This window comes from Parus major, chromosome 9 (genome assembly GCF_001522545.3).
Source record: "Parus major isolate Abel chromosome 9, Parus_major1.1, whole genome shotgun sequence".
Classification (NCBI taxonomy): domain Eukaryota; kingdom Metazoa; phylum Chordata; class Aves; order Passeriformes; family Paridae; genus Parus; species Parus major.
Genome location: NC_031778.1, coordinates 6,034,200 through 6,057,597, shown reverse-complemented (window position 1 = coordinate 6,057,597; position 23,398 = coordinate 6,034,200). Strand labels below are relative to the sequence as shown.

At 53.8% G+C, this 23,398-nt stretch overlaps 4 protein-coding genes across 16 annotated transcripts; 1 reads left to right on the top strand and 3 right to left on the bottom strand.

Annotated features, from left to right (window-relative positions):
* Positions 1 to 16: 16 nt before the first annotated feature.
* On the bottom strand, positions 17 to 4,033 carry LOC107208569 (autoimmune regulator). The gene is given in 12 exon segments (XM_033516756.1): positions 17 to 490; positions 661 to 729; positions 971 to 1,067; positions 1,157 to 1,407; positions 1,445 to 1,552; positions 1,843 to 1,882; positions 1,885 to 2,200; positions 2,314 to 2,427; positions 2,531 to 2,602; positions 2,702 to 2,854; positions 2,957 to 3,131; positions 3,227 to 4,033. Coding segments are annotated over 12 exon segments (1,617 nt in total). The 5' UTR covers positions 3,368 to 4,033; the 3' UTR covers positions 17 to 409.
* Positions 4,034 to 6,204: 2,171 nt separating this feature from the next.
* LOC107208911 lies at positions 6,205 to 10,454 on the bottom strand. Its single transcript, XM_015638025.2, has 2 exons — positions 10,323 to 10,454; positions 6,205 to 9,700 (listed from the first exon to the last, which is right to left on the bottom strand). Exon 2 carries the CDS (start codon positions 9,665 to 9,667, stop codon positions 8,819 to 8,821), a length of 849 nt encoding a protein of 282 aa, XP_015493511.1. The 5' UTR covers positions 9,668 to 9,700; positions 10,323 to 10,454; the 3' UTR covers positions 6,205 to 8,818.
* Positions 10,402 to 15,734, top strand: SCLY (selenocysteine lyase). Of its 3 annotated transcripts, none has more exons than XM_015638012.3 (14): positions 10,402 to 10,527; positions 10,961 to 11,055; positions 11,127 to 11,239; positions 11,328 to 11,428; positions 11,566 to 11,722; positions 12,016 to 12,143; positions 12,251 to 12,415; positions 12,747 to 12,853; positions 13,179 to 13,215; positions 13,555 to 13,638; positions 13,790 to 13,892; positions 14,075 to 14,150; positions 14,800 to 14,990; positions 15,487 to 15,734. In XM_015638012.3, exons 2-13 carry the CDS (start codon positions 11,006 to 11,008, stop codon positions 14,957 to 14,959), a joined length of 1,281 nt encoding a protein of 426 aa, XP_015493498.1. In that variant the 5' UTR covers positions 10,402 to 10,527; positions 10,961 to 11,005; the 3' UTR covers positions 14,960 to 14,990; positions 15,487 to 15,734. The 3 variants fall into 3 exon arrangements, with proteins under 3 accessions (XP_015493498.1, XP_015493495.1, XP_015493496.1); XM_015638009.1 differs by having other exon boundaries at positions 10,447 to 10,527; positions 10,961 to 11,037; XM_015638010.3 differs by lacking the exons at positions 10,402 to 10,527; positions 11,328 to 11,428 and having other exon boundaries at positions 10,919 to 11,055.
* A 610-nt stretch (positions 15,735 to 16,344) lies between these two features.
* SLC35G2 (solute carrier family 35 member G2) lies at positions 16,345 to 23,355 on the bottom strand. 11 transcript variants are annotated; one of them, XM_033516604.1, is made up of 4 exons: positions 22,726 to 23,355; positions 18,840 to 18,913; positions 16,945 to 18,103; positions 16,345 to 16,713 (listed from the first exon to the last, which is right to left on the bottom strand). In XM_033516604.1, the coding sequence occupies exons 3-4, from the start codon at positions 18,079 to 18,081 to the stop codon at positions 16,651 to 16,653; spliced, it is 1,200 nt and encodes a 399-aa protein (XP_033372495.1). In that variant the 5' UTR covers positions 18,082 to 18,103; positions 18,840 to 18,913; positions 22,726 to 23,355; the 3' UTR covers positions 16,345 to 16,650. The 11 variants fall into 11 exon arrangements, with proteins under 11 accessions (XP_033372495.1, XP_033372493.1, XP_033372491.1 ...); XM_033516602.1 differs by adding an exon at positions 19,547 to 20,613 and having other exon boundaries at positions 16,362 to 18,103; positions 22,726 to 23,353; XM_033516600.1 differs by having other exon boundaries at positions 16,362 to 18,103; positions 19,547 to 23,353.
* Positions 23,356 to 23,398: the final 43 nt, after the last annotated feature.

The following is a 23,398-nucleotide window of genomic DNA, read 5'->3' as shown; positions in this document are numbered from 1 at the left end:
CTGTAGGCATCTTTTGCATCTTTGTGCTGACATTTTTGAGATTTCCATGTCCAGTGCCCGTTTCATTTTGGAACAGTTTAAATTTGTAACTTTTTCTTTTTATCATTTGTTTAATAATAACTATTTTTTTCTTGTGGTATTTTTATTGTATTTTTTTTCAATCACCTTTTGCAGTTTGTCTGTGATGTTGTTTATTCACTTTTTCATTGTGCATGTTCTCTGTTGAGTGTCACTAGCTGTGACCTGCTATTTTCCTTTGTCTGAGTATTTTTGTTATATTCTCTTGTGGTTTTTTTCTGTCATGTTTTTTTTGAGCAGCTGCGGTGCCTGTGTGCATTTTGTTTTGCATCTGTCTCAGAGGCTGTTTTTTCATAGCTTGGGATGTGGAATCCGCTGCTTGATCTATGCACTAGGCAAGGAGTCCCTGTGTTTCTGCGAGCGGCCGCGCCATGGTCTGGAATGCCCACTGCAAGATCCCATCCCACGTGCTCTGTGGGACAGCCCCAGTGTTCATTTTCTATTCCCATACCACATCCTTCCCTTGTGGGGTCTCCCAGCATACGGTGCCTGACCCACAGCCCCGTGTCACTCTGTGGGCCACACCAGAGACATGGTCCGCTTTGCACGGAATCTGTCTCTTGGTGTCACACGGAGTCTTACCTCACCTAGCAGCGCATCGAGCTCATCCCGGCTCAGCACAGTGTCACTGCCAAGGGCTCCGTCCTCTGCCTGTGCATGGAGAGATGTCCTTCCAGCTCCCTTGCTGCCCTCAGCCTGCTCTCCTTTGGTCAGGCTTTTCAGGCCATCACCTGGTGTGGGCCCAGCTCATGCTCCCCCAATACAGCTTCACTAACTTGCCTCCATGTGGCATCAGCCCATCCCTCAACCTACCTGACCCCACCTCCACCTTCCTGCTCCCCACAGGCCCTGCTCTTCCTCTCCCACCCCATTCCTGGCAGCTTGTGCTGACCTTGGCTGCTGGAAGCAGTTGGTCTCCAGCTGCTGAGGTGGTGCCCACGCCACCTGTGTCCAGGGTGCCCATGCAGGATGTGCACAGCAGCAGCCCCCTACACCATCAGGGGTGACACAGACCGTCAGGGCAGACTCCTCCAAGGAGGAACAAAGGCTGGGATGTGGGGCGTGATGGGGGATTCACCTGGGGTCCCCACTGGGAGCAGGACAGTGTTGGCCAGTGGGGATCTGGGTGCAGCAGCGGCTGCAGATGCTTCCCTCAACTCCACCCAGCTGGGTGTCCCGTGTCGCTTCTCCCAGGATCTCGGGGGGTCTCTCCACAGGCAAGTCTGCCTCCAGCAGCTGGCCTGGTTCAGTCACGTTCTCCACACAGGAGCCACATCGCCATGTCCCGCTGCACAGTGGGAGCAGTGCAGTGAGGGATGGCAGGGGGCACTAGCAGGCCTGTGTGCCCTGGGACTCACCTGGGGACATGGGGCAGTGGGGGCACCAGGCAGGCAAGGTGAAAGGCCCTGGGGCAGCCGTCACAGCAGATGAGCTCACCACCATCACCGCATGCTGCACACTCATCCTCATTCTCCTGTCCTCAGGGGAGTGGGCAGGGCATCACTGCCACCCTCACAGGCTGAAGCATTGGCTGTGGCAAGGTCTGTCATCCCCTTGCCCTCTCCCCCTGTATCACCCACCCTTCACCAAACATACCAATCCTTTCAGGCTGGTAAAATTGCCTGTCTCTTGGGAGTCGTAACCTGGTGAACCCCCAGTAGCTGAGCCTTGGGTTTCCTTTTCAAGGCCAGGGCAAATAGATATGCCAGGGAAACCCCAACAGTTCCTCTTGGGGGTGCACCAGGTGTCATATCCAGGGCTCACCTGCTGGGGCACAGGGTCCTGGCTGAACACAGTGGCTGCTGGCAGCTGGCCCTGGGGGTGCAGTTGGGGTTCCCTGTTCTGTTGGCAACACAAGAAGGGGCTTGGAGAGGCACTGCTTGCACTGGGGGACACTCCCAGGCCATGGCTATGATACCATGCAGAAACAACCCCCTGCCACAGCCTTGGCAGCTGCACAAGATGGGGGTCAAAACATATGAGGGGGGTGTCTGTACACTTTGGCATGCCTTGGGCTGGGCAGGGGGCTTCAGGCTGTGGCTTCTGCTCCTGGCCTCTGGCTCCTCGCAGGCAGCAGGGTTATATGGCTCATCCCCAGCTCTGCTGACTGTCTTGGAGCTGCCTGCAAGAGAGGCCAGAGGCAGCTCCAGCTTCCCTTCCCCACCTTGCCCTGCCTGAGGGTGGCTCCTGAATTTGGGGACTAAACTGGGCAGGAGGTGGCTGGGCTGTACTTACGTGGATCCAGCACATGTTTAATGAGGATGCCCTCGACGGCCCCACGGCTGACTGGCACCTCACCACCTGCCACAGCCACTGCCCTCTGCACCGAAGCAGCCACTGCCTGGAGGGCTGCAGGCAGGGGAGCAGCTTAGTGGGGTGTGCAGCCCCTGCCCACGGCTGTGGGCAAACAGGGTGGACAGGCAGAAGCTGCCCTGGGGGTTTTGGCACTCACCGCTGGCACGCGAAGTGCGGGGGGTATCTGTGCCCTCCGGCTTCTTCACAGTCTTTGCCTTCACCAGAGGCCCTGCAGCATTGTGAGGATGGGCGTCAGGGGGCACAGTACCTCACAATACCTCGGGGGCAGCACCCTGGCCCGTCTCCATCCTGCTCTGGGTCTCCATACCAGGACTGGCGCTGTTCCGTGGAGCGGACTGTGCTGCCCGGGCCTTGTCCCGCTCCTCAGGGGCTTTCCTCTTGCCTTGAGGTCTGTGTGGGGCCGGTGCTGTGGGGCTCGGGGAGAAACGCCTTCCACGGCGCTGCCGCCCCAGCTCCACCTCTGCAAGAAGAACAGAGACGGGGACAGGCACCGGCACCCTGGCTGTCACCCCTGCCCACTGTCAGCCCGCCGGGGTGCCAGCTCCACCTGAGCCCCTACTACCTCTGGGGAAGGCGCCGCGGAGAGGCCGGAGCCTGGAGTACCGCTCCAGGTTGTAGTCCTTGAAAAGGACGGCCCAGAAGTCGCGGACTGCGGCAGCGTCGCGGCCCAGCAGCCAGGTGAGCAGCGCGTGGAAAGCGCGGTGGGAGCCCTCCCGCTCCGTCCGGCTCAGCGTCTCCTGCCAGGCACACCACGGCCTATGGGCTGCCCTCCGGCCCTCCTCCGGCCCCAGCCCCCACAGCATGACCGTCCTGTCCTGCTCCGCACCCTCACCTTGAAGATGTGGTCAGGAACGACATCGTGGTCAGCCAGGCCATGCAGCAGTGGGAAGACGTCGTCCACTGCCATGGCGATCTCGGTGCGGTGCAGCTTCAGCAGGCGCCGCAGGTCCCCGTCGCTGCCCGGCCCCGCCATGCCCGGGGACACTGCCGAAGCCCGCAGCCGCCCGTACACTCCCCTTTAATACACCTCTGCCGCGGCACCAGAAACCTCATTGGACTCTCGCAGCCCCACTCATTTCTGTACGAGGCCGTAACCTGAACCCGGCCCTCCCGCGCGGCGGCACTGGGCTTGTCCCAGCCCCTCAGCCCTGGGCTTAAGGTCAGGCACCACCCCAGCTCCGGGCGGCAGCAGCCAGCGTGGGATCGGCTGTGCTGCTGGTCAAGGACACCTAACCCGCGGGGACCATCCTGGAGTGACGAGGGAGAGTGGCTCAGTGAGGTCCTGGCGAGGGGCTCCCACCTCTCTCATATCTGTGGCCACCCAGGCAGCTCCCAAAATTTCTGGACTTTCCACAGGACCTGCTTCTCTCATTCAGAAACTCAGCTGCAGGAGCATGTGGGAAGTAAAGGCCCAACAGCTGGGGATGTGACGGCAACAAAAGAGAGTCAGGGTGTGGGTGCCTTTGATAGTGTCCTCCCCCGGCATTCTCCACTTCCCTTCCCAGCATCTCTCATGGAGAATGTGGTATGTCTCAAGATAGAAACACAGGAGGAACTGTCTGGGTGCTCACAGAGACAGAGGATTCCAGACAGAAGAGACAAGATGTGATTTTGGTGCACATTGGCCTGAAAAAGGATATAAAATGCTTCTGGAGACTGGGCCAATTAAGCAAACTGATCTCCTGATTGCAGGCAGCTTCTGTGGGGCAGTAGGAAGCACTGACACACAAAGCAACTCCACAAAAGGTGTGTAGGGGTACAACTGAGGATGCTGAACAAGCAAATGTTTTGCCAGAGCCATGGCAGTGCCACGAGTATTCCCAGGGAACACCTGGGCAGGTGCAGCCCACAGCTCTGTCAGTGCCCACTTCCAAAACTGAGCATACAGAGCTGAAAAAAGTGTGGAGCCAGGGGGAAGCTGACTCCTTGAAAGCATCTGGCATAGAAAAGTCTGGGGGCACGGCTGCTCTGTACCAGGTAGCTGGGAAGGAGAAAGCTCAACAGCTCCTACCCCAAGTCCCAGACATTTGGATTTCCCCAGAATCAATTTCTAGCCTCCCTCCCTCTTGGAGGTGTGTCTGGGCTGCCCCGCAGGCTCTGCTAAGGGTGCTGTGGCTGTGCACATCTGTCACCAGGCCACGGGGCAAACTCCAACCTGAGCAGGACCAGAGCACGGTGCAAGAGGGGACGCTGCTGGGCAGCACAAGGGAATACAGGGAGGAGCTTTCATTGCTGTGTCTTAAAAGACTGGAGCAGTATCTGCTGGCTCCAAAGCTGTGCCAGGAGGAAGCATCTGCTGTCAAGAAACTCGGGAAGAATAACAAGACAACACCCTTGGAGCAGGAAATACCCTTGCATGTGTTAATAAATCTGGTTAATAAATTAATGTGGTTGCCTATGGAAAGGCTCACTCTGCAGCTCCTGTCAGCATTCAGGGGGGGTTTCTGTGCCCAGCTCTGCCACCATCTGTGTCATGCATCCCCCCAGGGGAAAAACGTGGGTGTCAGGTGACACAAGAGGTTCATCTCCCTTCCTGGAGCTCTGCCCAAGCCCGGCCACAGGCACTGAGCACAAGCACAGTTGTGACACAGCTTCACAGGTCTGCTCCACTGTTCCCAGGAGCAGAGTTTTCCCCAGTTTGTCACCCTGTGTTAATCTGTCTGGCACAGCTGATCTAAGACAAGGCTCTGGCACTTCCCCCTGCCCACCCAGCTCCCTCGTGGGGAGGCACTGCCCAGCACTCCATGAGCCATATGCCCACAGTGCTGGGCTTGGACTTGTTTTAAATTCCAACTATGTGACTCTTTCTGTGCTGAGTCACAGACATTGTTTCCCACACCCAGCCCACTCAGTAGTGCCATGATTTGCATTTTGGGTTGGTTTTTTTGTGTTCCTTCCCCTTTCTGAGAGGGGTGGGAGGCAGAGCAGTGGCCACATGAAGAGGCACATCCATGCTGGGAAATCAGGTGGTTTCTGTACAACTTCACTCAAGGCCAGTCTGGGAAGCTCTAAGGAACTTGTAAGGGCTGCAAAAGGGCAGCTTTTGCCTGGGGCTGGCACGTGCCCTGCTTGGCTGCCAGGGTCCCCGTCTGGAGTGCAGGGCTTTCAGGATGCTCTCTCCTTTCTACTGCTTTCTCTGCAGAAACCAGGACTCAAGGGCTGAAGGTTGACAATGTTCCTCCCCAAATCCCCAGTAAAATCAGTGACTCAGCATCCAGCAAAAGTATTTGTAGCTCCTGGGATGCACCTCAATTCCCTCCTGCAAAAGCCGTTGATGCAAACACACCCCTTCCAGCATTTCCTCCTTTCCAATTTCCCTTCCTTGTTGAAGTCCTGTGGTGCAAACCATCGCCATGTCTCCCTTGGACACAACTGCCCCTCACTCATCTCAAACAACATCCCTGAACCACAGTCAGGAGAGAAAAGGCAGCAGTGGAACAGTCATTCATGGGATCACACCAGGAAGGCAGGGAGTCCCTACCTTTGTCTCTGATACCAATCCCACCACACCTGAGGCACACTGAGAGTCCCCATGAAACACTGCCACAATGTGCAGAGATTTTATTCTTCTCCCCTTACCTCCAGCTGCTCCAGGCTCCAGCATCTTTGAATAAAAGGGCCCCTGTGCCAGATCCAAATTTCTTGCAGCTGCCCTACCACCGCCCCACATGGTCTGGAGGGGAGCAGCTCCACCTGCATGCATCCCAGCTGCTCCTGCAAGGGCCTAGGAAGGAGAGCTGAAGCAGAGATTTACTTTAGCTTCAGTTTCCTCTTTCCTCCCCCTTTAGAAAGAAGAAACAAAAGCCCAGATGTATGTTATATTAATTTATTTGGGACACACCAAAAAGGAAAGTCGACAACTGTTAACGTACAAAAGTACAGAATCCTAGGACAAGATTTACTGTCCTGATTAAAAAGGCACCATGGTCCCAAAGAAGAGTAATCAGAATACCAGAATACATGATTTAGACATTTTCCCCTGTTGCAGCAGAAACAGAGCCAGGCTTTGGCTCTATCCACAGTCAAACCAAGTTAAAAAAAACCAAATATGATTTCATTGTGATAAACTCTGCTCAGCCTGTATAGGATGTTGTGAAAAAGAATCACAGCCTAGAAGTTGATCGGATTTTTTTTCATCTTTTTTTGAAATAGTGAAGGTGACTAATCACTAAGTAGATAAAAAGGAAGACAGCAGACTGCTGACACCTGTGGCTTGACTTTCTGTCAGACATTTCAGTTCAACTGACACCAGCAGGCTGAGTGTGGGGCTTCTGAATGAAATGTAATTCCCTGTGGTAGACAGGAAGTCAAATTTGACAACCCTAAATTCCCTGAATCCCTGAAAATCATAAAGCACTATACAGCTGTGTTCTGTATCTGAACCAACCCTGATGGATTTGCTTTACACACAAGCATTTATACTGTCAGCTATATTTGTAATAAAAAGGGGCATTACAGCAGTTATTAAAAAACTTCTACTTTGGCGAGGTCTGAGCTTGGCTATATTCCCTGCTGAAACAGAGCTGCTGGTGTAGAGACCCAGTGAGAGGCTCAATCCAGCACCTCCCAGCTGGAAGGCAAATAGTTTAAACGTGACATAATTTGCATGGGGAGGTCAGTGAAGCACATCAGAAAGAGGAGATGGAGGGAGGCTGCAAAGCCTCAGGCAGCGGAGGCTCAAGGGTGCTGCTACCAAACCTGTAAAACTACGAATGGCGCAGAGCATGTGGCGGGCACTAAATACTTTGGAGCGACTTACCATGAAGAGCTTGTCAGAGACACAGAGCAACGACCCTGGCACTAAGGAGCAGGGTCCCTGAGAAGGGACACGCAGCTCACAGCCGGACAGATCCATGCCAGGTGGTCGAGGCTGGAGCCTGCCTGGGCAGCCCGGCTGGGGCCGCCGTGTTCCAGGGCACCAGCAGCTGCTCTGAGTTTCATTCCTCCTTTGGCATAGGACTTCAAAGCAGTCCGAGGACTGATCCATCAAAAGTAAATGAACTGTCAAAATTATTCGTACATGCATTTATTGTTAAAGGGAGCAAAAGCCAAAGAATGAAAGAGCACGAGTTAACGTCAGTAAATGATGTGCAGGACGGAGAGGAAAAACGGGGAAACGCTGAGATACTGGAGTGGGGAAACCAACATTCACACTGGAAGGTAAATTTTAAAACCAGGCAAGTTTGCGCTCTTTCTACCACAGATCTTTTGTGGATAAGTAAGAGACTTGGGGGTTTTCCATTTTCAGTGCAGTCTGGCAAGGTTTGCACATCTCACCAGAGAGATCTCCAGCACTGGGTTTCACTGGAAGTTCAAGTCTCTCACCGTTAAAAACCAATAAAGCAACTCTTAACTAAAAAAGTCACAGATACATCACTGCTCAGGATATACGTGGGCAAGAGGGTCACACATGTTCAAACAACCTCTGGGTGGAAAACTACCATCTCCCCCCCTGCTGGTCTACACCACCTCGGGGGTGGAAGAGCAAGCCCACATCTGGGTGCATACTGCTGTGAACACCACAGCTACACCTGGGAAGGCTTTTTCTTCCATATGTCCTAAAAATGCAGTATAACAGTTTATAAAATTACTCTCATCTTAAAACTAAATAATGCAATTTGCATTTTCTCCTATGTTAACCCCCTCCCCCCAGAGATAAAACATTACCACTTCATTTAGGATTCACACCCCAGATCCTAGATTAGGGAACTTAATGATAAAACTCATCCAGTTATGGGAAGGTTTATCCTGATCAAGAAAACGTTGGTAAAATAGAATCTAGAATAAAACATTCAGAATCACCAATGCTTTAACAGCCAAAGCACTCTACTGTCTCCTGCTCTCTGCCCACTCCTCGAGCAGGAGAGCAGTCCCTTTCCAAAAGCACAGCGTGCCTCTCTAGGGCTTGTGACACACGCTGCAAACCCACTTCCTTCCTGGCAGAAACGCCAGCTCCCGCAGGAAGAGGCCAAGCACCTTTCACCCCCACTGCAGCCAGGGCTCTTCAGCACACGGATTTTCTGTTAGCAACAAGTCCGAGTTATCACCCTGCAGTAAATCCAAGTCCTGATTCACGCTGTTAGGCGACCACTGGCTCAGAAATGTTGAGAGACTTCCAAACCCCACGGATGCAGACAGGACCTTGAAAGAAGAGGCTTATGTGCTACGTAACCTTGGATCATCCGCTGCATTTGAGCCTTGGCATCGCTGGCTGCTGACAGCTCATCCTTCCAAATCCATGTGGTTTAGTCCTTGTTGCCATTGTCATCATCCCAGCCCTCTTCCCTGGAGGCAGCATGTTCCTGTGCTCTGGCTTGTGGATCTACAACAATCACTTCCAATAGATGGTGGGATTTCAAACTTGCCTAACGTGTGCATTGCCACCTTGTACTCCAGCAGCTCTGCCCGCTCTCTGTGGCGGGCGCTAGCAGTTTTTCACCTTTTCTACAGTCTCGTAGAAGCCAGGCCTGACCCTGCGGATGCTCATCCGTATGTGCTCGCCCTCCAGGGGCAGGTCAGTGCCGGTGGCGGCTGCGGTGCAGCGGCGCTTCCGCCGGCCCCGCAGCGAGAAGGCCGGGGCACCACCGTTCTCCTCCTCCGCAGGGTACAGCTCATCAACACTTGTGCCCTCATCCAACTGCTCCTCGCCCTTGTACTTCATCTCCTTTGCCTTGCTGCTCTCCTTCTCTTCCCTGGCGAGCTTCCTGAAGTGCTCCAGACACTGTATCTTCTGCCTTCTCTCCATCATCTTCAGCTCCTGCTTCTCTGTGAAATCTTCATAGTACATTTTTCTCTCGTTCCTCTGATCTTCCAGAAACTTCCACTCGATGCTGGTCATTTTTATCCCACTGTACTCCTCCAGTTTATCCCTCATCTGTGTGTCTGTACAAAACACGTCAAAGAGCTTCTCTGAACTCTCATTGAATCTGTCGGCCCGCTCAGAAAAAGCCTGGTTCTGTCTCTGCTTCCTGGTCTGGTACAATCGGGTGAACTCCTCATACATTTTGAGGATGAGTTTCTTTATGTTCTGCGTGGCGATGGTGTGCAGGTTGCAGACCAGCCAGTGTTCCTGCAGGTGCTCTGCGAGAAGCTGGGCCGCATCCTCCTTGGAGCGCTGGGCCTGGCCAGCCCTCTTGGGCTGCAGCAGGTACAGCATGTTCTGCACCACATCCTTCTTGGTGGGCAGCACCCCCTGCGCGAAGCCTGAAGACTCCACGTATTCCACAGTCCCCAGGGTCTTCCGTGCCCTCACCTCAGTGTCCAGTGATTCCATCACTGCTCGGTAGTTCTGTGGTTACGACATAACCTGAAAGACAGGAGAAAGAGAGGAGTGTGTCAAACGAAGCAGTTTTTTCCACGCAGCAGAAACAAGCCGATGTAAACCGTGCTGAGGCCAATGGGACGCGGGGCTTTGCGGCGCTCCGCCGCTGTTGGACGGCTGCGTTAGCCCAGCCCATCCCAGCCCCTTCTCCGCGAGCCTATCGCTCCTCGGAGCGACTCCCAGAGCCTAATACGGTGCGTCTGCGTGCGGGAATTCGGCTTTAATTGAGTTTTGCACTTCGCCTTATCAATTACAGCGAGCCAGGCACGCCGGGGCCGCAGCGCCGGCCCGGCCGTGGCCCTGCTCGCGGCTCCGCCCGCCTGACCCCGCGACAGCGCCCGAACCGCCCGCCCCCCCCCCCCCTCCCCGGCCCGGAGCACGGCCCGCACTGCTGCGGCCCGCCCGGGGCACGGAGCCACGAGGCACGGCCGCCTTGGGTGCATCCCCAGGCAGCTCCCTCCGTCTCGGCCCCGCAGCGGGCGCGGCACGCGAGGCCGCCTCCGCCGTGCGGCGCTGAGTCACGACGCGGCGGGCCCGGGCGCCGCCCGACCGAGCCCTACGCGGAGGTCGCCGCTGTTCACCCCGGCGCCCCCCGCCCGGCGCTCACCGCCATCGCGCGGAGCACGGCGCAGAGCCCGCGCGGGGCGCGGCACGGGAACCGCACCGACGGTGCCGCCGCCATCTTGGCGAGGGGAAGCGCCGCCGCTCCCTGGCCTTGCGTCCGTCCCGGAAGTACCGCCCCCTCCGCGCGCCGGAAGTGCACCTCCTGGAGAGCCACGCCCGTTCCTCCTCGGGACGCGCGAGAGTGGCGCGTGAGTGACACCCGCCGAGACACGTGGGGGGGGGGGAAAGGGGACAGGGGACTCGCGCGCCGCCCGCCGGGGACCAAGGGGAGCCCTGTGCGCTCGTGGGGCCCCGGCTAATGGGGATGGCGGCAGCGGATTGGGCGGCTCGGTAGCGGGAGCGGGGTGAGGGAGGGGTCCGTGAGTGCGGGGCAGCTGATTGGTCAATGCCGTGAGGGGGGGCCGTGGCCAGTGAGCTGATTGGTGGGTGCTATGGCTATGGGGCAGGAAGCAGGGAGCTGATTGGTGGGTGCCATGGCTATGGGGGAGGAAGCAGGGAGCTGATTGGTGGGTGCCATGGCTATGGGGCAGGCGGGAGGGTGATGGGTGCTTGTGGTGCCCCGGGCAGGGCAGGTGCCTGGTTCCCCGTGGGCAGCCACATGTCTGTAACCGATGATGCCAGGTTGGTGACGGCAGCGAGACGGTGACAGTGAAGGTGACAGCAGTGATGGGCGCGGAGACAGAGCCAGCGGAGGCTCGGTGTGACTCACTGGAGGGGTGAGGCCCTGCCCTGCCCCGTGCTCCTCTTTGTGACCCCCAGCACCCCTTATCTGCTCCTGTCCCTACAGGAGGGTCTACCTGGACCACAACGCCACCACCCCGCTGGCCCCCGAGGCAGCTCAGGCCGTGTGGGATGCCATGTGCCAGGCCTGGGGCAACCCCAGCAGCTCCCACCCCGCAGGTAGGGACCAGGATGGGCCATGTCACCTCCTCAGGCTGGGCCCCGTGGTGGCAGGAGCCCTCGGGAGCTGCTAGATCTGATCCTGCAGGCAGGAAGGCAAAGGAGCTTATCGGCAGCGCGCGGGAGAGCCTGGCGAGGATGCTAGGAGGCCGCCCTGAGGACATTGTCTTCACCTCGGGGGGCACAGAGGTGGGAGCAGGGAGGACCCCCTTCCTGGGAATCCCTGCCCACCACCCCTTCTCCAGCAAGCTGCCATGAGAAGGATGGAGATGAAGGGTGCTGTGCTCCTTTTGAGCCTCCATTTTCCGTCTCCATCCTTCCTTCAGGCAAATAACATGGTGATCCACACTGCCTGCAGGCACTTCCATGAGAGCCAGTATGGGACAGGGGACAGGCGGGGCACACCTCACATCGTGACATCGAGTGTAGAGCATGACTCCATCCGCCTGCTGCTGGAGCAACTGGGGAGGGAGGGCCTGGCTGGTGAGTGGCACAGGCACAGATGGGGTTTGAATGGGGGACTTGTCTCTGCTGATGTTTTTGTAGGGGGGGAAAGATCTTACATGTTCTGTGATGTTTCACTTTCTCCCCATGGGGAAGGGCACCATTTCTCCCCGTGGTTGCCCATATTCTCCCAGGCTGGATGTGTCACCTCCCTGCTCTGTGCCTGTGCTCCCATTGTCCACACACTCCTGTCCTGCCTAGTGGGGCACAGGCCAGCCCTGAGTGTTCACAGCCTACCCAGCCAGCCTCAGGGCTTGTCTCCTGGCTTGCAGAAGCCACCTTTGTGCCCGTGTCCCCACGGAGTGGGCAGGCAGAGGTGGATGATGTCCTGGCCACCATCCGGCCAAACACCTGCCTGGTCTCCCTCATGTTGGCCAATAACGAGACCGGTGTCATCATGGTGAGTGTGGGCAGTGAGGGGGATGGTGGGGAGATGTCCTCGTAAAGTGGTGGTGACAGAGGTGGGCAGAAAGTCTCTGGGATGCCGACCCTCATTCTTGCCATCAGCCCGTTGCAGAGCTGAGCCAGCGCATCAGTGCCCTCAACCAGCACAGAGCAGCGGAGGGTCTGCCCAGGATCCTGGTGCACACCGATGCGGCCCAGATGATTGGCAAGGGGCGTGTGGACGTGCAGGAGTTGGGTGTGGACTACCTGACTATCGTGGGACACAAGGTGTGGCCCTGCTTGTGTGGCCCAGCTGCAGATCACCATGTGTGACATCTCTGCTGGGGTGCCAGGGGTACTTAGGGTTCCCCACTAAGCTTGGTACTTCACACTGGGCAAAGTTCTCCTGCTAATTGGTACTGTGCAGACAGACTTTGCTTGTGTAGAAGCTGTCTGGGCTGGGGAGCAGGAGACTGAGGATGGGGAGCAGCTCTGCAGCAGCTTGTGCCTCTGCAATGGGCAGGAGCCAGCACCGGAGGGCACTCAGATTTGGGCAGGAGGGGAGGAAGCACTGTCAGTACTGTCAGTGTCCCCAGGGTCACCACAGCTGTCCCCACAGTTCCATGGCCCACGGATTGGAGCACTGTATGCCCGCAGCCCCGGCACCGCCACCCCGCTGCACCCCATGCTCTTCGGAGGGGGACAGGAGAGGAGTTTCCGGCCAGGGTAAGGGGACAGGTGGTTACTGGAGATCTGAGCCTCTGGCTGTTGGCCAAGCTATGTGGGCTGCCTTGCCTGAGCTGGGAGCTCTGTCACCTGCCAGCCCTGGGGTGAACAGCCCAGCATGGCAGGATCTGTGCATGGAAACTCCCTGGAGCTCAAGCTCTGCAAAGGGTGTAACCTCAGGGTGGAACTGCCTCCTTCTCAACCACCTCAGAGAGGTGTCCAGGAACCCCTGCCAGTCCTGAGGGGTCCCATGAGGGAATGTCTGTTTCTCAAGGCTGGGTTTCTGGTCTGGAGAAACAACTCACTGGTTCCTGTTCCCTTCCAGCACTGAGAACACCCCAATGATTGCCGGACTTGGCCAGGTCAGTTGGGATGGTGAGGGGTGAGTGGTGCAGGCCCAGTACAAAGATAGACACTTGTGCTCCCTGGTCAACAAAGGGACAAACTCAGGATGTGGGAGGGAGGGTGAACTGGGAAAGGTCGTGGGACTTTCTGGTGCAAATCCAAGGAGGTGCTTTAGGGCGCTTGCCGTGGGTTTGCAGCCCTGACAGTCACCCAGCTCACATGGCATAGGGCACTGAGAGGGGACACAGGGGACCTGGCACTGCAGAGGCTGTTCCAGGCTGGGCTCACATCCTGGGAACCATGCACAAAGGGAGGTGTCCAAGGGTCACTGGTGAAGCCTGTCTGTGTGTTCTCAGGCTGCAGAGTTAGTGAACAAGAACTGGGAGGCCTATGAGGCTCATATGCGGGATGTCCGGGATTACCTGGAGGCCACACTGGAGGTAAGCACATCTGGTCCTTTCCTGCAGTCTCAGGCTGCAGGGTGTGGAGCCTGGAGCAGGGTGGGTATGTTCCTCTGGCCCTGCTTAATCCATCATAAGGACAGAGCTGCTTGGAAACCCAGAGAGGTTCACAGCCCTCTGATTTCTCCAGGCCTCCTTTGGGAAGCAGAGGATTCACTTCAACAGTCACTTTAAGGGCTCCAAGAGACTCTGCAACACCTGTAACTTCTCCATCCTGGGCCCAGGCCTTCAAGGTAGCTCTTATCCTACTGCTGTTCTGTGATGGTTACACACAGCCAAGCACCTGTCCCTCACAGCACCTGTGGTTGAGACTGGTGGGCACTTGGTGTGGCTCAGGCAGGGAGGTGAGGCAGGAGTAGCCCCTGGAGAGAGCCTTGGCACTGGGAGAGCTGTTCTTGTGTTGCTTGTGCTGCAGGACGAAGGGTGCTGGCTCACTGCAAGGTGCTCCTCGCCAGCGTCGGGGCTGCCTGCCACTCTGAGAAGGGGGATCGGTGAGCACATGGCTTTTGTAGCCCCTGGGCATCTTCCCATAGGACAGAGGTTTGGGAAGGACAGAAATCAGGACAGGGAAAGGGACAGTGGGTGGCTTGGGCAGCATCACCTGTGTGATGAGCAAAGAGGGTACAGAGCTTTCCAGAGGAGCTGAAGGGCTGTGAAGGGGATTATTGCAGGAGACACAGCTGGAACGCTTGATTGCTGCTTGGAAGGAGTTTGTTCCTCCCAGCTTTGGTGATCCAGCTGAGCTTCGAAGTACTTTTGAACTCCTGGCGCTCCCAGAAGAGAGCCTGCCTTGTGTGTGTGTGCCTGGCTCATCTGTTCCAGCCCTGCTTGGGTCTCCAGATGGCTTCTTTAGGGGATATGGGGACAGTGGGTGCTTTTGGCCTGGTCTAGAGCAATTCCCCGTGGATGTGGCAGAGCTGCCAACCCACAGGGACATGGAACAAGTTCTTCTTAAAAGAGCCAGGTCCCCCATAGGGCAAGAAGCCCAGTGGGATTGGGTGCCTCTGGAAAGCGAACAGGGGTCCTGAAGTGTATCTGTAGATGTGGTTCCTCCTGTGGCTCACTTGCTGAGGATCCCTACTGATGTGTGGAGCTTCCTCGGCCTTCAAGTCCAACCTCCTCCTCTTGGGTGTGTTCCAGGCCCTCCCCAGTGCTGCTGAGCTGCGGGATTCCCCCAGAAGTGGCACAGAATGCGCTGAGGCTGAGCGTGGGGCGTGGCACCGCACGGGCAGATGTGGACAGGGCTGTGCAGGACCTCATGCAGGCTGTGGAGCAGCTGGAGCAGGACCAGGCTCCATAGACCCCTGAATTGCTCCCTGGACACCACTAAGGTTATTGGGGTGGACCCCTGGGTGTGAGCTGCCTGTGCCAGCCTGGGCTAAGAGGTGGCAGGGGGAGGTTCTGAGGAGGGGGCTTGGCTGCTTTGGGGCTGGGGCAGCTCCAGGGCTTGCCCAAGACTCATCCCTGCTGCACAGTGGAGGCTTTTGGGGAGTCCTGCTGTTCAGTGCCCCCGGCTTGCCATCTAGCTGGGTGCCTGCACATGTATATGCTGGCACACCTGAGCCCCTTCAGAGGGACAGGCGTGGAAGCCATTGAAGGAGGAGCCTCATGACCTGGTTGCTTTCCACAAAGGAAGCTTTCCTGCTGCCTGAACAGCCAGAGGAAGAAAGACCATCTGCCCCAGAGTGCAATGAGGAGTTGATAGAAGCACAGCAGGACTCTGGGCTGGGAACTGCTCTGTCCTAAGCATTGATTACTGGCTGGGCAGAGCTTTCCCAGCACTGCTTTGCTTTATTTGCTCCCCTTTTTCTTCTGTCCTTCCTACAGGGGGCAGATCTCCTGTTGCCAGCTCCACCTGCTCCTCAAGGAAACAGTTGTCCGGGCAGCTGTGACTGTGCCAGCACCTGAGGGAACCCTGTGTGGCCCAGGGGGTCTATGGCATCACCAACACTGGAGGACACAAGTGTCACACAGTTCAGAAGCATTGCCGGCTGGGCTGGCTGATGTCAGGGAACTTGGTCTCCCTGGGTATTCATAGGAATAAAGCTAACTGCTGCTTTTTCTCACAAGTAAAATGTATTTTCTGTGTTGGAAGCGGGACCAGTTGGAGCCATCTGAGTGATGCCTTTTCCCTCAGAAAATACTCATGTCACACAAAACAGAGGCACAGGCAGCTGGAGTGGGAGGTGGCTGCAGGGCCTGGTTGGCACAGAGCCCATGGACACAGATGCTGGCCTTTCTCTTTACAGCCACACATTAGAATGACCAGGAATATTATTTGAACTCATAAAACCCTGGGGCTCTTGACAAATCTGGTATCTTATTGGAGTTTAAGGATCCAAGCACCCTGACTGACAGTCACTGATCCTGACATACTGATATCCTGACTGGTACTGACAGTCACAGGCTGGTCAGTATTACCATGCTGCTCACATCTCCATCTCAAATGCATTCTTTTATTTCTCCAATTTTCCCCCTCCCTTGGACAACAGTCAAAGCCTCCTTTAGAACACATGGTTCAATAGAAGGGATTTTGGTCTGCCACAAGGCTAGATCTTTCATCTGTCATGGACCTTACTGTTCCTGGGGACCTGTCACAGCTGTGGCACAACCAGAGATTCAGCTTTTGGGGCTTACTTTTCCCCCACAGGACATCTGGGCTTTGTGCATTGTTTCAGGCAGAAATTTAGCCACAAAGCACAAAAAGCTTTACTGACTTCTTTATACACACAGGAAATGAAAGTTTTAGTCACAGAAATTTAGCATTGCTCCATTTAGAATATGACAGCCAAAGCTTAAGAAGCATTACAGAGGAAATGACAATTTGGGTTGACTGTTGTAATGGTTTTGCTGCTCATCTTCCTACTACCACAGCACACATGAATGAGAGTCACTTTGGAGTCCCTCTGTATTGCTTTATCCAGAGAAGGTCAAGAAGAGCTTGGCCCACATTTCAGTGGGCCAGCCTGTGCTGGCTGTGCACCCTGTGAGCTACTCTTCTGGGCATAACAAAATGGTTGTGTGCAGCAGAACAAATCCACCTGGCATGGGAGCCTGGAAATACCAACATTGTTACATCAGCTGAGAAGTGAAATGGTAGAGAGAGGGCCTGGCCACTACACTCAGACACAGGAACTGAAAGGAGTAATTTCCGCATGGTCACAGCCAGAATCAGACATTGAAAACCAACATTCATTTAATGGACAAATCCACAATCTCCTGATAATCTTGCCTTCTTAACTCCTTCCAGGAAAGCTTATAACACGCAAGGAAAAAAACACTCACCAAAATAAGCACTGCCCCAACCAGATCACATGTGCCTGGGAAGCTGTGCAGCACAAGGAGCTGCAGGACCATGGCGATGACGATCTCCAGGTGCTGCACAGTGCTCACCAGAGCGGGGTGGAACTTGCCCAGGGCATAGTAGACCCCCAGGAAGGCTGCAGTGGAGCACAGGCAGATGGTAAGGAGATAGCTCCAGGTTTCCCCATCCAGTGGGACGATTGGCTCTTGGAGAAGGAACATGGTGGATGCTCCCCACACTGTTCCCGTCCAGCTGAAAGTGAACAGCGCTGTCCACATGCTGATGTTGTCTTTGATGGACCTGTAGACTATCATGGAGAGGGCAGTGGTCAGACCAGCCATGACGGTCATGGTGTAGCCAAAAGCTTCCTTCCAGGTGCTCAGCAAAGAGTTCTCCTCCTTAGCAATGTTGGGGATCATGACGAGACAAACACCGAACACACTGCCAACAACAGTGACTATGTCTATATAAGCCATTCCTTCATCTATGAGTAAAAAAGCCAGAATGGCACTGAACACTGTGGTGGTGGCCCTCCACATGATGGTCCCATTGCTGGGGGGCACTATGGAGAAGGAAGTGTAGGCACAGGTGATGGAGATGACATTGCAGACCCCATAGAGGAAGAGCCGGAGCCTGTAGCCTTTGGGGCCAAAGGGAGGCTCGTGGTGGTAGCACACAGCAGTGAGGGACAGCAGCTGCAGGACCGAGCGGATGAAAATCAGCTCCAGAGATGGCACTTTGGAACGGTCAGAAATTAACCTTGTGATCAGAGCCACACATCCATGAGCCACAGCAGACCCAAAAAGCACTGCCCATGTTTTCCTGGACTGCAGTACATTTCCTTCAGGGAAGTGCTGGGATTGTCCACCCTCGTCATGTTTTGGCAGTTGTGCTGGCTTGGTGTCTGTTGCACCAAAAAAAGTCTTTTCTCTCTTTTTCCCATCATTCAGTAGTCTTCTCGTAGGATTATCCTCCATAAATACTCCAGTATCTTCATTAACATCCTCGTATCCCTCTTCTCCTGGCTGGGGGTAATGAGTGGTGTATTTCACTGTTACTGTGCTAGGATGAATTTTCACTCGCTTTTTGACTGGGTATTTTTCAGAAGATGTATCCATTTCCTTAGAGAAACGCCCTGGTCTTAAGAAAAAAAATGGAGATACACTGTTATTTAATGAATAGTGAGAGATTAATTTGAATGTAAGTGCTTTTAGTGTTTACAAGCTGTTTTTAATCAACCAGTTACAAGTACTAGTAGCCTGTTCCTGGTTTTGCTTTAATTTTCCATTGAGTAACTGCTAAATACTTTTGATGGCTTTGAGGGCCATTTGGATCTCCTTAAAAGTCAACCATGGCACTTCACTTCAGTCACTGATTTCTTAAAAGTCAACCATGGCACTTCACTTCAGTCACTGATTTTTGAAAATAACATATTTTGTCATTATGTATGGTATACATAATGAATTCTAGTATATTTTAATAAGAAAGTTCTCTTGCTAAGCTTTTTACCCTGTAATTATGCATTTCTATTAATAGCTTACCAGTGTTACAAGATTACAGGAGAAATTTGGCTGGAGGACATGACAAGAGGGAAATAGGGGCAAGTCAGCAGTTTGCATACAGATATCAACACATCTTTGAACATAACCGGGACAGTGTTAAACCCTTCTGTCTCCTTGTGAAGGCCCATTTCTCACTACACAAACAGTGCCTGTGATGTGAGGTGGGGCAGTTGTTCAATTAAGTCAGGAGAATGTCACTGAAATGACTTTTCATACCATCTGTGCAGAGCTTTCCAAGTGAAGAGGCAGCAGAAGCAATGAAACCTTCCTCGCCTTCTCTTCACCCTAGCAGATAAAACCAGTGTATACCATACCTGTGACAGAGGCATTCGATCCCAAGGCAGAGGGGGAAAACACCTCTTCATCATCTACATCTTCGATGGGCTATCTAGACAGAAACAGCAGTTGCTCTCAGGTACCAGCGGGGAAGGTTACAACCATCTCGGCACAGAAAATAAAACCCAAGGGAGGCTCAAACCCCAAACCACTTTAGATGGAGAAAAAGTAATTCGTGGCATCCTGTCAAAACCACTCCTCAGCCATCTCCTAGAGTAACTGAGGGAACCGATCCAAAGAACAAGTGGTGGCTTGTGAGCTACGGGTCCTACAGCTCGACAACAAGCCGATCCACCCTCCCACGCCCGCTGTGCTGCCCCACGGGCTGCAGAGGAGAGGGAACCCAGCAGGACCCACCCTCCCTGCCCGGAGCTCCCCCCCGAGCCGAGCTCTGCCAGCAGCAGCTTGGGCTCTGCGGTGGCACCACAGGATGGGTACAGACAGCCCCTGTCCCCAGGGAGGGCCGCAGCATTCCTGGGGGTCCTGGAAGTGCAAGAGCACAGCTGCTGGCCAGTGGGCAGCAGATTGTCGGGGACAACGCAGGTCTAAAGGCAATGGGAAAGTGAGGGCAATAGTTCCTCACAGAAACACTGAAAATACCGCGGCCAGGTTCAGCCTTGGCATTTTCTGTGCTTGTGATCTGTGACAGCCAAGCATTGTCTGTGTCTCTGGCAAATTAATTTACATGAGAATGGGACAATCTGCCTTTTTCCTCACAGGCTGAGTGTTCATTAACCCCCTGTTAGATCCCAGCTGAGCTGTAGCCGAGTCCCTGCTCTCCTGCAAGGGATGAACGGGAGCGGGGGCACGGGCGGGCACCAGTCCCAGCTCTGGAGGAAGCAGCAGCACCGGCTTGGACCTGCACGAGCACCAGGGGCTGAGGACCCTCTCGAGTCCCCCTCGTCTCTCAGGAAGCCTTGCCCAGCACTGCTGTTCACGTTTTTCTGCTGCAGACCCAGGGTCAGAGCACACCCAGCACGCCCTGCACGGTATTCCAGGGTGCCCGTGGGCAACTTGCTGGGCAAGGAACCTGAGAGCGAGCACATGAACGCCAGGGAGAGTAAATAGAGTTGGGAATCAGCTGTGCTAGCGGGCACTTCAAACAACACATCAACATTTACCAACACCTGCCAGAAATCTGCCCCAGGCTCACCTGCTACCTTCACTTTTCCTTCAGTTAAATTGTTCATTTCCCAATCTTTTATTATGCAAATATAAACCGAACTGAGGGAGCCTAGGAAGGCAGTGATTTATACCTTCACAGCTTTTCTCACCTAGCATTTTCATTGTGCAGTTTTGCCTTGCAGCCTTAAAAAAATTAAGACTTTCTTGCTTTAAGGCACAACATACTGGATCGTGAATAAAATAAGTGTGAGGAAAAGAAGACAAAAGTGGACAACAGGAATTATTATTAGATTGACGGTAGACCACTGGGTAAACTCATTCATTTCATTAAGAAACAGCTGGGTAAATACTGCAACTGCTCCTGAAAACAAAACCAAAATAGCTCATTTGTTAGCACGACCATACAACAGTAACCTTCTTGCTTCCTGGCTTTAGATTACATTTTCTTTCAACAAATAGTTGCAAATTCAACACAACGGTTGTGAATGTGGCACGGGACCTGTGCAATGTGTTCAGGGATCTCTCTGGAGGAAAACAATAGATGGTGAGTGTGTAGCTCAAAATGGCTGTTCTGCACAGAGCTGCTCCCTCAGGACTGATCAGCTGGGAACCAGAACAGTTGGCAATCTGGAAAGTGGAAGGGCAAACACGTGTGAAAGGCAGGAGATGGGAAGTAAGAAGGAACATAAAAATAAATAACCGGAATGCTTAGCCCAAAATTTCATTTTTCCAACTAAATACTGAGTGTATCGCAAATGTGATGCCAACAGTACATTTGTTTGTAGTTTTTGGTGACCTTGCTTTTCTTAACCTGTGGCATTTTCCATAGAGACTGGGATTAGGGCATATCCCAGATCCATTATGTGTGTCCCTGACACAAATTTAAAATAGACAGAAATCAGCACAGCCTATACAGAAAACTTGCTACTTCTCTTTCTGCCCATGCCTTTTGTGGAGATGACATGAGCTTTTTAGTTTTCTTTCATATCTGCAAACTTAATGTGGCTTATTTGCATTTTCTATTAAACTCACAAGTTTGATTGTGAATCAAGTTTAATACAAGGCTGAAGATGAAGCACTATGTGCAAAATTCTCAAGTTATATAACAAAACAAACATTCCCAATTCTGACCAGGACACCCATTTAAATTACCAGCTCATTGAAATCACTGACTTCAAAGTGTGAACCCTGTTTTCCCTTGGGGGAACAAATAATCACTGTAAAATCAAATAAATGGCACAGATCACTGATAGAATACAAAACATTATTTATTTTAAAAGAAAAAAAAACCCGAATACTGCCCTCCTTCCCTCAACCACTGCAAGTGCTGGTTAGTCAAGTGGAAGTAGGTGATTATCTGTCCCCTGACTGCTGGGGGTAGATACTCCCAGCCTAAACTCTCCTTCTGGGCCTGAAGGAATGAAGGCTTCTAGGTCTCGTAATTCTAACCACCAATCTTGAATAAACTCACAAAAAAATACTCTCATTTTCTACCAGACTGATTAAAATCAGTCAGGTTGCTGAAGTGTTATTATGAAAGACTCACAGACATGGCAATTCCAGCTATGGATACAGAGTTGGGAATGAGTCAGCTACCCCTGCACTCTGAAAGACAGGCCCCACAGGAATGCTCCTTTGCTCCTTCTGTGGAAAATCTCCCAATCCTCACCAGATCAGGCTGAAATTACCAGAGCGCTGTGAGCAGTCTCTACAGGACAACTACAGACTGACAATTCTCCCTAAATATCACACAAAGGAAAGACCCACCCACCCCTGGAAACCCACGGAACTCACTGAACTGGTGCCACCTTCACTAAGCGCACGTGTGCACTGACTTTTCAGCATAAGGAATTTTCTTTTGATTCCTTATCAGGTGCAGGAAAATCTCCTAAAGTCATGTTTCAGCACCATTAAGCCACCTGGAAATTCTTAAGTGCTTCATACTTCAGACAACTACACATGCTGAGGGATCTACACTCATGTGGTGTACAAGTACTTTTATTGTTTTAGCCAGATTGACATAAATCAATTTGATTAAAAATACATTCCAAGAAATTCGAGTCTTTATTAAAATTTAATGAATAGCAAAAGGTATTTAAGAAAATGAAGGACCGATTACATTAAAGGAGTTTTTAGCACTTAAGCACAAGAGCAAATATTATACTCAAACCAACAAACCAATATCCTGTGTCTTCAAATCAATTGAGTCACATCCAGCAGCACTGCCTGAAGGACAAGCCAGCACAACCTTCACTGAATAAAAATACAAACCCTACGCTAAAGTCCCAAGAGTTGTCAGTACATTCCTCATAATATTTTGCTACCCAAAAAATGACCTCTGTTTGTGGTAGCTCACTGAAGCAACCTCCTTTGATGGGACATACCTTTAATTTCCTTTGCTTTCTCTATTCTCTTGCTGAATACCGGCTCCATTTGCAGCCGTTTCCATGAAAAAATACTATTTTCTAATTTCTCCATTCATGCCTGTTGCCTGCTGCAGCTCCTACCTCTGCAGCAGCAACACTTGCATTGAGTGATTTTGAGAGAAGAGCCACTTTGCCTGCAAACTTCCCATTCCAAAAACCCTTATCTGAACAAACCCATAGCATTCACGTAGCAATTCCAGGCACGGGGGAAAGAACAGAGAATACATTAACGCTGAAATATAGTCCCCTACAGCAGAGGAAACCAGGAAAACAGCTTAGTTAGATGTAAGAAAGGCTTTAAGAGGTACATTACAATGGGGCGAAGCACGAGACGGCACCTTCGGTCCACGACAGCGGATGACAGGTCGAGATTAGGAAAACCTCACTCACTGCTTCGGATCCTCTCCCAACAATCTGTAAACCCCGGCAGCCAGGGGTGCTCGCGGGGTGTGCAGGAGGGGACAGTCGCCTGCAAAGCAACCGAGCCCGGGAGCGCGGCGAGGAGGGCGGCACCAACCGCGATGGCAACTGTCGCCGATAAGAGGACACTCGTCAGAGGACGCGGGGCGTCTCCATGGGAACCCCAGCAGCCGCTCCAGGAAAGCCCCTCCGGGCAGGAGCTGGCGAAGGGCGGTGGCTGCCCGGGCTCGGTCCTCGCCGTGCCGCGCCCTCCGCGCCCGCCCCCGCCATGGCGGAGAGTGCCGGCCCCGCTCGGCCGCAGACACATCACTGCCACCGCCGTGGCGCCGCGGGGCCCACGCACCGAGGCACCGCCGCGGGCTGGGAAAGCGCTCCGGCCCACGCTGGCTTCTCGCCCCTGCTCTGTCGCGACAGCCACGACCCCCTTCCCTTTCCCATGTCCCTGTCACCGCCGCTTCACGGGGCCCGGGGCCGTGGCCCGCCCCCGCTCTGTCATGACAGACGCCCTCTCCGCCGTTGCCGGCGTCCCTGCCGGGTCTGTCGCGACAGTCTCTCCCCTCCCCCCC

Bases quoted from the DNA above. Each gene is read 5' to 3' on its own strand.
- LOC107208911 (XM_015638025.2), bottom strand. From the start codon at position 9,667: ATGGAATCACTGGACACTGAGGTGAGGGCACGGAAGACCCTGGGGACT.
- SCLY (XM_015638012.3), top strand. From the start codon at position 11,006: ATGGGCGCGGAGACAGAGCCAGCGGAGGCTCGGTGTGACTCACTGGAG. The intron at 12,144-12,250 runs GTGAGTGTGGGC...TCTTGCCATCAG, and splicing joins ACGAGACCGGTGTCATCATG to CCCGTTGCAGAGCTGAGCCA. The intron at 14,151-14,799 runs GTGAGCACATGG...GGTGTGTTCCAG, and splicing joins CACTCTGAGAAGGGGGATCG to GCCCTCCCCAGTGCTGCTGA.
- SLC35G2 (XM_033516600.1), bottom strand. From the start codon at position 18,081: ATGGATACATCTTCTGAAAAATACCCAGTCAAAAAGCGAGTGAAAATT.